The sequence below is a fragment of the Marmota marmota genome, unplaced genomic scaffold (assembly GCF_001458135.2).
Source record: "Marmota marmota marmota unplaced genomic scaffold, marMar, whole genome shotgun sequence".
Classification (NCBI taxonomy): domain Eukaryota; kingdom Metazoa; phylum Chordata; class Mammalia; order Rodentia; family Sciuridae; genus Marmota; species Marmota marmota.
Genome location: NW_026000222.1, coordinates 15045976 through 15058172, shown reverse-complemented (window position 1 = coordinate 15058172; position 12197 = coordinate 15045976). Strand labels below are relative to the sequence as shown.

The window sequence follows — 12197 nt, the reverse complement described above, 5'->3', positions numbered from 1 at the left end:
GACACTGAGGGATTCTGGAAGGGGATTTGGAATTAGCATGGGCTTAGAATAGAGCTGCTGTAGACAGGTCATGCCAGGTTAGGTGGCACCCATCCTGGGGCAGGGCTCATGGTCTGTGTATATCTATCTAGAAATAGGGGCTCGGTGTGACTGTGGAGAGAGGGTCATGCCAATTCCCCATAGTGAGCATCTTCGGAGAGCCAGCCCTGCTGCCTGCTGGGTGGCTTGAGATGCTTCAGAGCTGACTTTCCTCCGTTCTTCCCCTGACTGCCTGAGTGTCTTGCCCCGCTCCCCTCTCTGGAGGACCCAAGGGCCCTTAGGGTTTGTGACTAAATATGGTACTTCCCCTCCTCTGCAAGTTCTTGGCCAAGGTGCTAGGCTCCGGGAGTGGGCACATTCTTCCCAGGTCTAGAGACCTGCCTGGCCCAAAGCTGACGGGACAGACTAGTGAAACCCTAGACTATTACTCACTGCTGGCCGCCAGCTGTCTCCATCCGTGCGTCTGCATTATTTTTGGCCACCTCTGCCACCAGTTCTGAGCACCAGTGAGTCAGGGCTGCCACCTGGAGCTGTTTTGAACAAGTCTTCCCTGAGACCATGGGGCAGGCCACTGCTGGCCTGGGAGTAGCCTGGCTGGCGTGCCGTGCAGGCAATGAGCTGGCTCCACTTGTCCCTGTGGCCTGTAGGGTGGAACGAGAATCCATCCCAAGGTCCAAATCAGGACAGAGTAGTCCTATTTTCCGGGCCCTCCCTTTGCCTATGAGGCACCTGGCTGCTCGGGTTCTATCAGGGAGGGGAGGTAGCAGTGGCCTTCGATGTGGAGCATCCACGAGCTTGCCCTGGGCGCTGTCCTAAGAAGGCCAAACCTCTTTGCCATGTGTCTTCCTTCCTCAGGCCCTGTACCATGGAAAGTTCATCGACACAGGCTTCACTCTCCCTTTCTACAAGCGGATGCTCAACAAGAGACCAACCCTGAAAGATCTGGAGTCTATTGACCCCGAATTCTACAACTCCATTGTCTGGATCAAGTAAGCCCCTTGTTTGCCCAGGGCTGAGGGAGGCAGGGCTCTGTCTGGGCAGTGGGTACCCGTAACCTTGAGCTCCTCTGGCAGAAGCCGATGAGCACTTGCCCAGCCCCTCCAAGTGCCTATGGAGATAGAAGCTTCTAGGTCCCTTGTAGGATGGTCCTAGAGTTCTCTCCTTGCATCAGGAGATGTCCTGTGCCACAGTTCAGGATTCTAGGCCACCTTAGTTCCCTATGGGCACTAAAAGTGAGAGGTGGGGCAAGACACAGGAAGACCCTGCTAAGATGGACATCTTCCTCCTTGGCCTACTGTGCTCCAGAGAGAACAACCTAGAAGAGTGTGGTCTGGAGCTGTTCTTCATCCAGGACATGGAGATCCTGGGCAAGGTGACAACTCACGAACTGAAGGAAGGTGGCGAGAGCATCCGAGTCACAGAGGAGAATAAGGAAGAGTACATCATGTAAGTCTCAGCCCCAGGGAGGGATGGGGAGGGGTTTGAACTTTGAACCCAGCAGGTTCTCTCATCTCCTGGGTGCCCTCTTCAACTAGGCCTCCACTGGTTGAAGTGGAGCCCTCCTGGGCTCTTGGACACCCCAGGTTGCAGGAACCTCCCAGTCACATCTGCCTTGGTGGGTGGCCTGTGGCTGGTCAGGTGATGATGCCATGAGGGTTGCTGGAGCCCCAGACGCTTGGTTACCTGCTGCTGGTTGCTCTGCTAGGCATGCGGGGGACTTCCCGACTGCAGGGAATTTCTTGGACGATGCTTAGCTCAGACATTGCCATCTCTCCCCTGATCAGGAAGATGGCTATGTCCTGTGTTCTTAAATCCATGGTCTCAGTGCTAGTGTGCAAACCTCCTGTGTACGACCCTCAGTCCTCTTGGTCTAGTCCTTTAATCTCCCCATTTCCACACACTTGAGGTTCAACGAGTGGCAGTGGGAGGGGGGACCTCGGGGTCACCGTGAGGTTTGTGAGGCTGTGCCCAGGCCTTCAGCACACTGGTTCTGGTATTTGACTCTCAGAGCCTTTGTTGCTGCTGTGTCATATGGTCACATGGGCAGGCTGGGAGCGCATGGGGTCCTGGGCTCCACCAGTGACTGGTCTTTGGCTTTAGGCTGCTGACTGACTGGCGTTTCACACGGGGTGTGGAAGAGCAGACCAAAGCCTTCCTGGATGGCTTCAATGAGGTGGCCCCCCTGGAGTGGTTGCGCTATTTTGATGAGAAAGAGCTGGAGGTGAGTGTTGAAGGTCGTTAGGACCCGCAGCTCCTGCTCCTTGAGGTGCTCCCTGTGCACCCACAGAATCTCACCAGCACTCTTCAGCAGGATGGAGGCAGCAGGGAAGATGGTTTTCATTGGGGTCCTCTGCCCCCGCCCCCGACACTAGGGCTGGTGTTACCCATGGCATTGAAAGAACCTGCAAAAGTAGCTGGTTGAATAGGCTGGGGACTCTCACCTGCGAGTGAGGAGTGACATGGTGTACGGGCCCCAGGCCCTTCCGGTGGGTAGCGGCTGGCACTGGGGCCATTGACATCTTTCTGGCTGCAGCTGATGCTGTGCGGCATGCAGGAGATAGACCTAAGCGACTGGCAGAAGAACACCGTCTACCGGCACTACACCAAGAACAGCAAGCAGATCCAGTGGTTCTGGCAGGTGGGTCCTGGCTCCTGTCCTCAGTGGATCGGGGACAAGGGTTGTGACAGGGAGGGATATTTTAGCAGTCACCCAGAGGAAACAGGACCTGATTAGACCTCAGGTTTAAGGACCCTTTATCTTGGGCACGCTGTTCACCTCCCCCACTTGCAGAAGGGGATACACCACCTCCAGCAAATGGAGGCTGTTGTGGCTGGACTGGGGCCAGGACATGTGACAAGAGGTTGGTTATGGTCAGCCTTGTGTTTTGGGGGAGAGTGGGGGGACCTTCATGCAGAAAATACAGCTGCCATTGGTCATATGGCAGATGAGATGGGAAGACAGGTGTTAGGCTCCAGAGAAATGGGATGAGCTTGTCATCCTGTATTTAATGACTTCCGTTCTTTATATGTGTGGGTTCCATTGTTGTTATGAAGTATAGCATACCTAAAAAAGAAAAGTAACATATCTTTAGTATATGTGTCTGTATGCACGTGCCCACGTGTGTATAAATTTTTGGGGGAGGTGAAATTCACATAACATTCAGTTCATTTTAAATATCTATGTGTATTTTTTGGTACTGGGGATCCAATCCAGGAGTTCTTTACCAATTTGCTACATTCCAGCCCTTTTTAAAATTATTTCTTTCTTTCTTTTTTGTTTTTTAAATTTTGAAACAGAGTCTAGCCAAGATGCTAAATCTAGCTGAATGGCTGAGGCTGGTCTCGAATTTCGAATCTTCTTTTCTCAGCCTCCCCAAGTCACTGAGATTACAGGCATGTGCCACCATGCTTGGCTCATTTTAAATATTTTAAGACAAACAATTCAGTGATTTCTAGAACCTCCACAGTGTTGTGCAACTATCACCACTGTCTTGTTCCAGAATACATTATTTCCCCAAAAAGAAACCTTATACCCATTAAGCAGCCACTTCCATCTTTAGTCTATTTTTTAAAGTGGAACTTGGATAGGAAGAGGATGCCTGACCCAAGGTGTCTCATGGACACAACCTCTTAGAGAAGCAACTTTGAGGTTTCCCAGGTTGGTGGCTGTCACCCTGCCCAAGGTGGCTTTGTGTCCTCATCCCCATAGAGGGCCCTGGCTGGGTAAAGCATTGCATGTTAAGGGAATCACAGACTGAGCGGGTTTCTTGACTGTGCCTTGGCTTGTGAAATTGCAGGTGGTGAAGGAGATGGACAATGAAAAAAGAATCCGGCTATTACAGTTTGTTACTGGAACCTGCCGCCTGCCTGTTGGGGGATTTGTTGAACTCATCGGTACGTTTTCCATTGCCCTCTTGGTGCGGTGGCTGGGGACAATAGTCACTGGAAGCAAGTCATTGGGAGAGGGAAAAGCTGGGGCCCCCTTGAGCTGGACTGAGCATCTGTGGGTGGAGCTGGAGGGCCCTGCTTTGGGAAGGCTACTTCTGTTGATGCACGGTTGTCTTGCCTTGGATAACAGGGAGCAACGGACCACAGAAGTTCTGCATCGACAAGGTTGGCAAGGAAACCTGGCTGCCCAGAAGCCACACCTGGTGAGCATGCTGGTTGGGTGGAAGTGATGGATCCTCACAGACCAGATGAGCTCCTTCCAGCCCCAAATGTGTGGCAGCTCCAGAGCCTTGACTCTGACATTGGCATGGCCATAGGGGTTTGGGTTGGAGAGGTGGGTCGTAACATAAAATGCCAAGTTCTACACACTGAAACACTTTTGTTCCAGTAGGCAAGAGCTGCTTCCCCAAGTGCCCACTTCTAGTGTTGTTCCCACTGTCCCATTCCCTCTGCTAACTCCCCGAAGGTCTAGGAACCTAGATAGCACTGGGTCCTGGCATGGTGGGCCCTCTACCGCCCTAACCTGGGGTCTGGCTAACCAGTTCTGCTGGCGCTCAGCCAGGCCTGGGTAGAGCTGTTGGAGTCCTGGCTACATGATGCTACATGCTGCTCTCCCTCCCAACAGCTTCAACCGCCTGGACCTCCCACCCTACAAGAGCTATGAACAACTAAAAGAGAAGCTGCTGTATGCCATTGAGGAGACTGAGGGCTTCGGACAGGAGTAACAAGCCACCTCCATGCCCCAGCACACATGTAGTCCTGAGTCCTACCTGCCTGGAGGCCACAGGCCATGCAGCCCTTGGGAGGCCCCTGTAGATGATGGTCCTGCGTGGAACCACACTGTCGTCATGCTGGTGGCAGAAGAGCCCGACCCTAGGAGGCCCTGCAGCCCCCTTCCTCCTACCCGCTGGTGGTAGTCTGGAATAAAGCCCCTCATCACCTTTGACCCCATCACCCATTGCAAAGTCTGAGGACTGGCCTCTGCAAAACTCCCTCCCGCTCCCCTAGGACCATCCTGGGTGTCTGAGTGTGGAGGGAACACACCCTGCCCTGATGGGCTGCAGCAGAAGCCCAGGCCTCACGGGCTAGTTAGGCGAGAAGGTTGGCTACTCGGGTGGCTTGTTCTGCACTGAGAAAGCCAAGGGTCTTTGCCAGCAAAAGAGGTTCTGTCTTAAATAGAACTTTCCAGGGATCCGTATGAAGCGTGGTTCTGAGGGAAAGCCTGTGTCAAGGCCATCTTCACCTCACTTCCCTTCCTGGCAGTTTCCAGCCACAGAGAAGCCGCAGGGACTCGGTGCCATCAGCTCAGGTTGTCTCTGCCTGGCAAACCAAGGATTGGACAAGCTGCCCGCCTGGGTCTCAGGGGGAGGGGGAGGCAGCAAAGTCCCTCAGACTTTTTTGTCCTTTACATAAACTTGAAGCGTTTGTGTGTAGGGTTGCTTTTTGTTTTGTTTTTGATATGCTGCTGTCACTTTCTGTCAAGGAGCTGGTGCCCCAGATGTCCTGGGGCCTTGAGGGCCCTGTCCCCCTTGGTCCAAGAGTTTCCAGAAGAGCTGCTCCTCTCAGGAGCCTGCTTAGCAGTTCCATGAACTCAGGTGGGCTTGACTCCGTGGCTCCGCTGCACAGCGTCCAAGTCCCTGAACTTGAAGGAAAGGGTTGGTGTCCTGAGTTCCACCCCCAATGTCACACCTTTGTTAGAGACAAGATCCCTTTGCTAGATACAGTCACCCAGCTGGCCCCCAGTGAGGAGTAAATGGGTCTGGACTGTCCCTCCCTGATAGCCCCTGGAGCTCCAGGTGGCCTGTTAGTCCCCTGCTTAGAATGAAGCACATCCTGGCCCAGTTGAGTGTGTTCATTCTGCATAGATGTGAGGCTTTATCTGCAGGTGGGAAATGATGCCATTGAAACCCACAGCAGGAGCTCCCAACGCTGGCAGACCAGACGCCTCTGCTTTGGGGATTCTGCTTTTGAAATCTGCAGGTGCTTAGGCTCCTCCGGGATGCTGCAGGAGGGATGGTGGTGTACTCCTTAGTCCAGGCCCCCAGGGTTCTAGGATGATCCCCCAGCTACAGACCTGCTTTCTGAGTCTCCAGGCAGGCTCTCAGACTGGTCGTGGGAGCCTTCTGAGGACATTCTCTCCTTCCCACATCTCATTCTTCCCCAGCCCGTGGAGGTGCAGCCTGTGTCCACCATGTTACACGTGCTGATTTGAGTGGCTCAGCTCGCTGCAGCTCAGCCCTTTTCCTCCCTTCCAGTCACTTGTAGTACTTCCCAGCGCATGTCACCACGAAGGCTGCTCTGTTGGGTGGGTAGGGATGCAAGCTGCCAGGGAGGTTTGGAAGCATCAGGCTCACGGCTGTTCGTGTGTGTTTGTGTGTGTGCGCGTGCAAACGTGTATATAACTGAAGTGTCTGTGCAGAATGCCCCACGGTAGCCCGGGGTTGGTCACTGGGTTGTTTTGTAATGCCCACCCCTGCCTTGGTATTGCCAGTTTCTTGTGCAATAAACAATCAGCAGCTGTGGGTGGTGTCGGTGTGGCTGTCTACAGAATCACTGTCCTCCAGCCAGAGGCCGCTGGGCCCCCAAGGCCTGCCAGGATAGAATGGAAATTCCCCGGCCTTGCTGGTTCTGAGAAGCGTGCATGCTGTTAACTGGGACAGCCTGCTTCTGAGGTGGCCAGCTGGGATCACTGGCCTCAGCCCTCGGTCTCTGCCTCACTACACCCTTTTGGCAGCCTCAGCCCTCCAGCAGGATGGGGCTGCTTCAGGAAGTTGCTGAGGGAGCAGAGGTCCATTCATGAAATGCTGGGGATGCGCAGGTCCTGGGACGAGTGAGGGACTTCTCATATTGAACTCATCGTCACACACGGGCTTGCTACCCACTTGTTTTTGACACTTGAGGGTTTAAAGGTGGAACAGATCACCACACTGAAGGGTCTTGATACATTTGACTTAGAAATGACTTTGTTGTAGACCAGTTGTCCTCATTGTGCCACTTCTCAGGGATGCAGAAATGTCCAGAGCAGGCCCCCTCCCTGGAGTTCATTGGCTGAATTCACGCCCCCCAGCTCCAAAGCCCTTTTTTCTTTTCTGCCTTTTTGGTGCTGGGGATGGAACCTGGCACCTCATGCATGCCCAGCCCGTGCTCTATCACTGAGCTAGGTGGCCTGTACTTCCAAAACCATTTTTTCACTTGACAGGGCAACACTGTAATTTGACAAAATTATTGAAGAAAGTCCATGTGTTGTGCAGACATCTCATAGTAAGTTAAATAAGAAATCCTCCCGTGGAAATTGTTCTCCCAGGTCTTATCCCAAGGGTAACCGCTATTTGAAGTTGGCTGTGGTCCCTCCAGACTCTTTTGTGTTCATAGATGTGCACATATAATTTTTAAATATACTCATCGTATCATACATGTTGAGAAACTCTTTTCATTAAAAAGAGATATTAGGGATGCCTTTCTATGTTGGCCAGTATAGGTCTACTTAATCTTTCACTGTGTGATGTTCATATCCTACCCCGCTATTGCCGTTCCGAGGTGTGGTGAAGCTGTGTGCAGCAGCTTGCTGCTATCTGCACAGCTTTTGTATAGACCCTTGGGTAGGTGACAGTTCTGGAAGCTGAATCATTGATTATGCCCTTTATTTTTGTTTTTAAAATATTAATGTTCAAATTAAAAGATAGGAAGGCTCTTCAGTAAAGGGCCTCCCTCCCTCTTTTGCCACTCTGATCCCCTCCTGGAGGTAACTTGTTGCAGGCTTTTTTTTTTGTACTGGAGATTGAACTCGGGGGCTCTCAACCACTGAGCCACATCCCCAGCTCTATTTTGTATTTCATTTAGAGACGGGGTCTCACTGAGTTACTTAGTGCCTTGCTTTTTGCTGAGTCTGGCTTTGAACTCGTGATCCACCTTCCTCATGGTGCAGGCTTCTTTTGGATCCCTCTTGGATAGATTAAAAGTCCCGACAGGTTCTACCAAATTGCCCTTCAAAAGCATTCTTGCTAGCCGGTTGTGGTGGTACACACCTGTATTCCCGATTCAGGAGGGTGAGGCAGGAGGATTGAAAGTTCAAAGCCAACCTCATCAACTTAGCAAGACCATGTCTCAAAATTAAAAAAAGGGCTGGGGATGTGGCTCAGTGGTTAACTATCTTGGGTTCAAACCCTGGTACCAAAAAAACAAAAAACAAAAAAATTAAGCATTCTTGCTTTACCAGCCTCACCATCATCGACAAGGGTCTCTTGTCACCTGCTTTGCAAACTGTCCTTTTCCATTTCTAGCTCTGTGCACCTGCCTTTTCACTTTTACACAATCAGGTATTTTAAAAAAAATTTACATTCTATTGTATAATGATAATGAAATCTTCTGTACTTTACCTAAAGGTTTATTTTAAAAGCTGAAAAACAAAGTGTTTCTATTACTAAAATTACAAGGATAGTTTACTAAGTAGTATAATGCCATGATTTCTCGCACAGCTCTTCCCTTCTAGGTTCATAATTACCTCTATTTGCTTTTATTATGTGCTCTAAAATGTTGAAAATAAAATCAGGTAGGGAGACTCCAACCCTGATAGAATTAGCCATAGAGACACTATTATTTTGGAAGTGAAGAGCAGGAGGACTGCCTTCGGCGCCCAGATGCCAGGAAGCCTGGATAGGAGGCAAGCCCTCACCAACTCTGGAAAGATTAGTTCTCACGCCATACCACTGCCCTGCTAGGTGCTGGAGCTCATGTCACCTTCCTAGGAAAACTTACGCAAAAGATCTATGTGTTTGCATTTAAAGGAGGCCTCATATGTAGTGAACTCTCCTGGTGGTTGGCCAGACTCAGCATCCACAAGGCCCCAACCTCCTCCTAAGGAACCTTGATAATGGGAATTCAGATTCTTAGGGCAGGCTGTAGGGAATGCTCTTAGGTCATGACTTTGGGTATTGACCCATTTTCTGGGGTTGGTCCAGGTAGGTACCATAGTCAAACCCCACTTCCCTATAGTTCGTGCCTATGTGAGGCAGACATCAACCGATGGATTCAGATGGTAGCATGTTTTCTCTTTGACACACTTTCTAATATTTGTAACTTGCACATCATCATGGACCCAGGGTCTAACTTAATCTCAAAGGATTCTAGTGACTCATTTAAAAATTTTTTTTATTGTGATAAAATACAACAAAATTTTATTATATCAACCATCTTTTAGGTGAATACAGTTCAGCGATACTAAATGCATTCAGAATGTGCAGCCATCCCCATCATCCATCTCCAGTGCTTTTTCATCTTATAAAACTGAAATTCTGCATCCATTAAACAATGACTCCCCAGTCCTCCATTCTCCCCAGTCCCCAGCAACCAACATTTTATTCTCTACAATTTTGATTACTCTTAACTACCTCATACAAATGAAATCTCAATGTTTTTCTTGTTGCAATTAGCTTATGTTACTTAACATAATGTCCTCAAGGTCAATCCATATGTAATGTCAGAATTCCCTTTCCTTTTAAAACTGAATAATAATCTGTTGTGTGTATAGACCACATTTTTGCTTATCCATTCTCCTGTAGTTGGTCACTTTGGGGTTGCTTCCGTGTTGTATCTACTGTGAATAATGCTACTATGAATATATCTCTTTGAGACCCTGCTTTCATTCTTTTGGAAATAACCCAGAACTGGAATTGCCGTATTACATGATAAGTCTGTTTTTAATTTTTAAAGGAACTGCCATATTGTTTTCCACAGCAGCCCTGTCACTTACATTCCCACCAACAGTGCACAAGTGTTCTTTTTCCCACATCATAGCCAGCGTTTGCTATTTTTTTTTTTTAATAGAAACACCCTAATGGGTGTCAGGTAGTATCTCATGTAATTTTGATTTGCCTTTGTCTAGTGTTTAGTGGTGTTGACCATCTTATTAACCATTTATCTTCAGAGAAATGTCTATTCGAATTCTTTGTGACCATTGCTTTCTTTTTGATGTTATAATTTGGTTCCTTTCATTGACTCTGCTGGCATCCCTCTGGATATCTTTCCAACTAATTATACTCCCAACTTTAGTTTTCTTGTCTGAAACAGAAATAACTACTCTGATTGCCCTTTGTGTTAAAAAAAATGTATTAGAAATCCAAAAAATGGGATTATTTCAAAATGGCACAGTGAATTCACATTTGATCATCTTCTACAATAAAGGCACACAGGACTGAAAAGACTGGTCCAAAAAGAAGGCAAATGGTTCCATGGGCCAGAAACAGAACCAAAGTGCAACACATTGAGCAAAGTTGAAGCTGTGGCCTGCTGCATCTGGAGCTTGGTGGTGGTGGTGGCTGAGAATTCCTTTCTGTGGGTGAAAGGATCTGAAGAAGCTCCAACATAGACAGGAGATGGGGACAACTGTCACTGCTTCCACCCAGTTCATGAAAGCAGGTCAGCCAGCAAACAAAGGCACACTGCCCCTGCTGTGTATCTGGGCTGTGGCTTTGAGAATGACAAAGCAGATATTCACCAACCCAAACCCATCCTGAGCTGGGTCTGGGCTATTCCCAGGTCACTTCACTCCAGGGCCCCATCTGCTTGCCATTAGAAGATCAAGCTGTAGAGTGTGGATGGCCAGAAGGAAAGGAGGAGGCAGCAGCAAAACCCTTATCAGGAAGGAACAACTGCTTACAATTTTTGGCTCTCCATATGTCAGAGGAAAACAGGCATAGGGTGTCCTTTACCTTCTGGTCCTCTCTATGAGGGTTTTAGGTGGAAAGTGGGCCTTTTTACTGAGGCCCCCAATGTCATTGTATAGGGGTCTCTTGTGAGTGACCAGTTACTCTAGAGATAGAATACTAAGGTTTAAATGTGTCCATGTGTTGGAAAATGTAATCCCCAAATTCTTATGTTCATAGTATTTGGAGTTGGGGCCTTTAGAAGGTGATTGGGATTAGATGAGGCTAAGAGGGTGGGGACTCCATGGTGGCAATAAGTGTCTTTATAAGGAGGAGAAGAGACCCAAGCTGGCAGGCTTGCTCTGTCTTACCATGTGATGCCCTTTACCATGTTATGAGGCAGCAGGAGGGTCCCCACCAGATGCTGGTGCCATGCATTTGAACTTCCAGGTCTCCAGAACCATGAGCCAAATAAACTTCTTTTAGTTCTTTTTTATGTGTGCATGTGGGATGGGATACGGGGATTATACCCAGGGCCACTCTACCACTAAGCTACATCCCCAGCCCTTTTATTAATGCTTTATTTTGAAATAGGTTCTCAAGTTGCTGAGGCTGGCCTCAAACTTGCCATCCTCCTGCCTCAAGCTCCCAGGTTGCTGGGATTACAGGTGTGTGCCCCAAGCCCAGCCTAACTTCTGTTCTTCATAATGCTGATTTCCCAGTCTCAGAATTTTTTTGTTTTTGGGTTTTTGTTATATCAACAGAAAATGACAGCAAAGTGAAGAGGAGGAAATCTCTGAGCCAGGGTACACCTGTCTGTGGGCTTCCTGAGAACAAAGAGCAGAAGGGAACTCAGGCTGTTAGAGTCTAAGCCACTGGCTTTACCCTTCACCCCACTCTTCCACCCTGCAGCTTCCCCCCGGCCTGTTGCTTTGACTTGCTTAGGTCCCCAAGTCTGGAGCTCCACTTGACCTCTGGTCTGCTGCAGCCAGGCTACTGGGTAGAGGAGGACCTGGTGCTCTGCCTTTCATATAGAAACTTGTAAGTATCCTAGTTTTCACTTCACCTCTCTGGCGTATTCCTGCTGCCCTGGAATACTGAGCCTCCCGGGGTTCTGCAGGACTTTGCTCCTTTCTTGAATGCATTTCTCTCTGCAGTGTCTTGGGCTAAAACTTTTGCTAGACAGTACAGTCCTCTACTTTGTTTCCATCTTTTCGAACATTGTTAAACATCCTTATCTATTAAGGAGTCCTTAATGGATTCAGCCTTCTCCACACCTGGGTATGTTGGTGTGTGCCTGTAATCCCAGCTCCTTGGGCTGCTCAGTGGGGAGAACCACTTGAGGCCAGAACTTGAGGCCAGCCTGGGCAACAGGGCAAGGCCTTGTCTCATTAAAAAAAAAATTTATATATATATATAAAACTTTCTATACTGTCCTTTTAGTTGAGCTGGAGAGGGAGAAGAAATGGCTAATCTTTAATCTCATTAAACTTTATTAGATGTGTCTGGGACAGGGACAGCAGGCAGCTGGCAACTGTGCATAGAGGGCTTGAAGGCCTGACTTTTCTA

The 12197-nt window shown here is 49.1% G+C and overlaps 1 protein-coding gene across 2 annotated transcripts in view; it reads left to right on the top strand.

Annotated features, from left to right (window-relative positions):
* Wwp2 (WW domain containing E3 ubiquitin protein ligase 2) overlaps window positions 1–6509 on the top strand; it is a 116243-nt gene extending 109734 nt beyond the window's left edge. For both annotated transcript variants that reach the window (XM_015496140.2, XM_048792508.1), the window contains 7 exons: window positions 895–1028; window positions 1345–1485; window positions 2140–2260; window positions 2573–2677; window positions 3837–3933; window positions 4118–4190; window positions 4613–6509. In XM_015496140.2, coding sequence (XP_015351626.1) covers window positions 895–1028; window positions 1345–1485; window positions 2140–2260; window positions 2573–2677; window positions 3837–3933; window positions 4118–4190; window positions 4613–4712 — 771 coding nt within the window. In that variant the 3' untranslated portion in view covers window positions 4713–6509. The remainder of the gene's footprint in view (window positions 1–894; window positions 1029–1344; window positions 1486–2139; window positions 2261–2572; window positions 2678–3836; window positions 3934–4117; window positions 4191–4612) is intronic.
* The last annotated feature ends 5688 nt before the right edge of the window (window positions 6510–12197 follow it).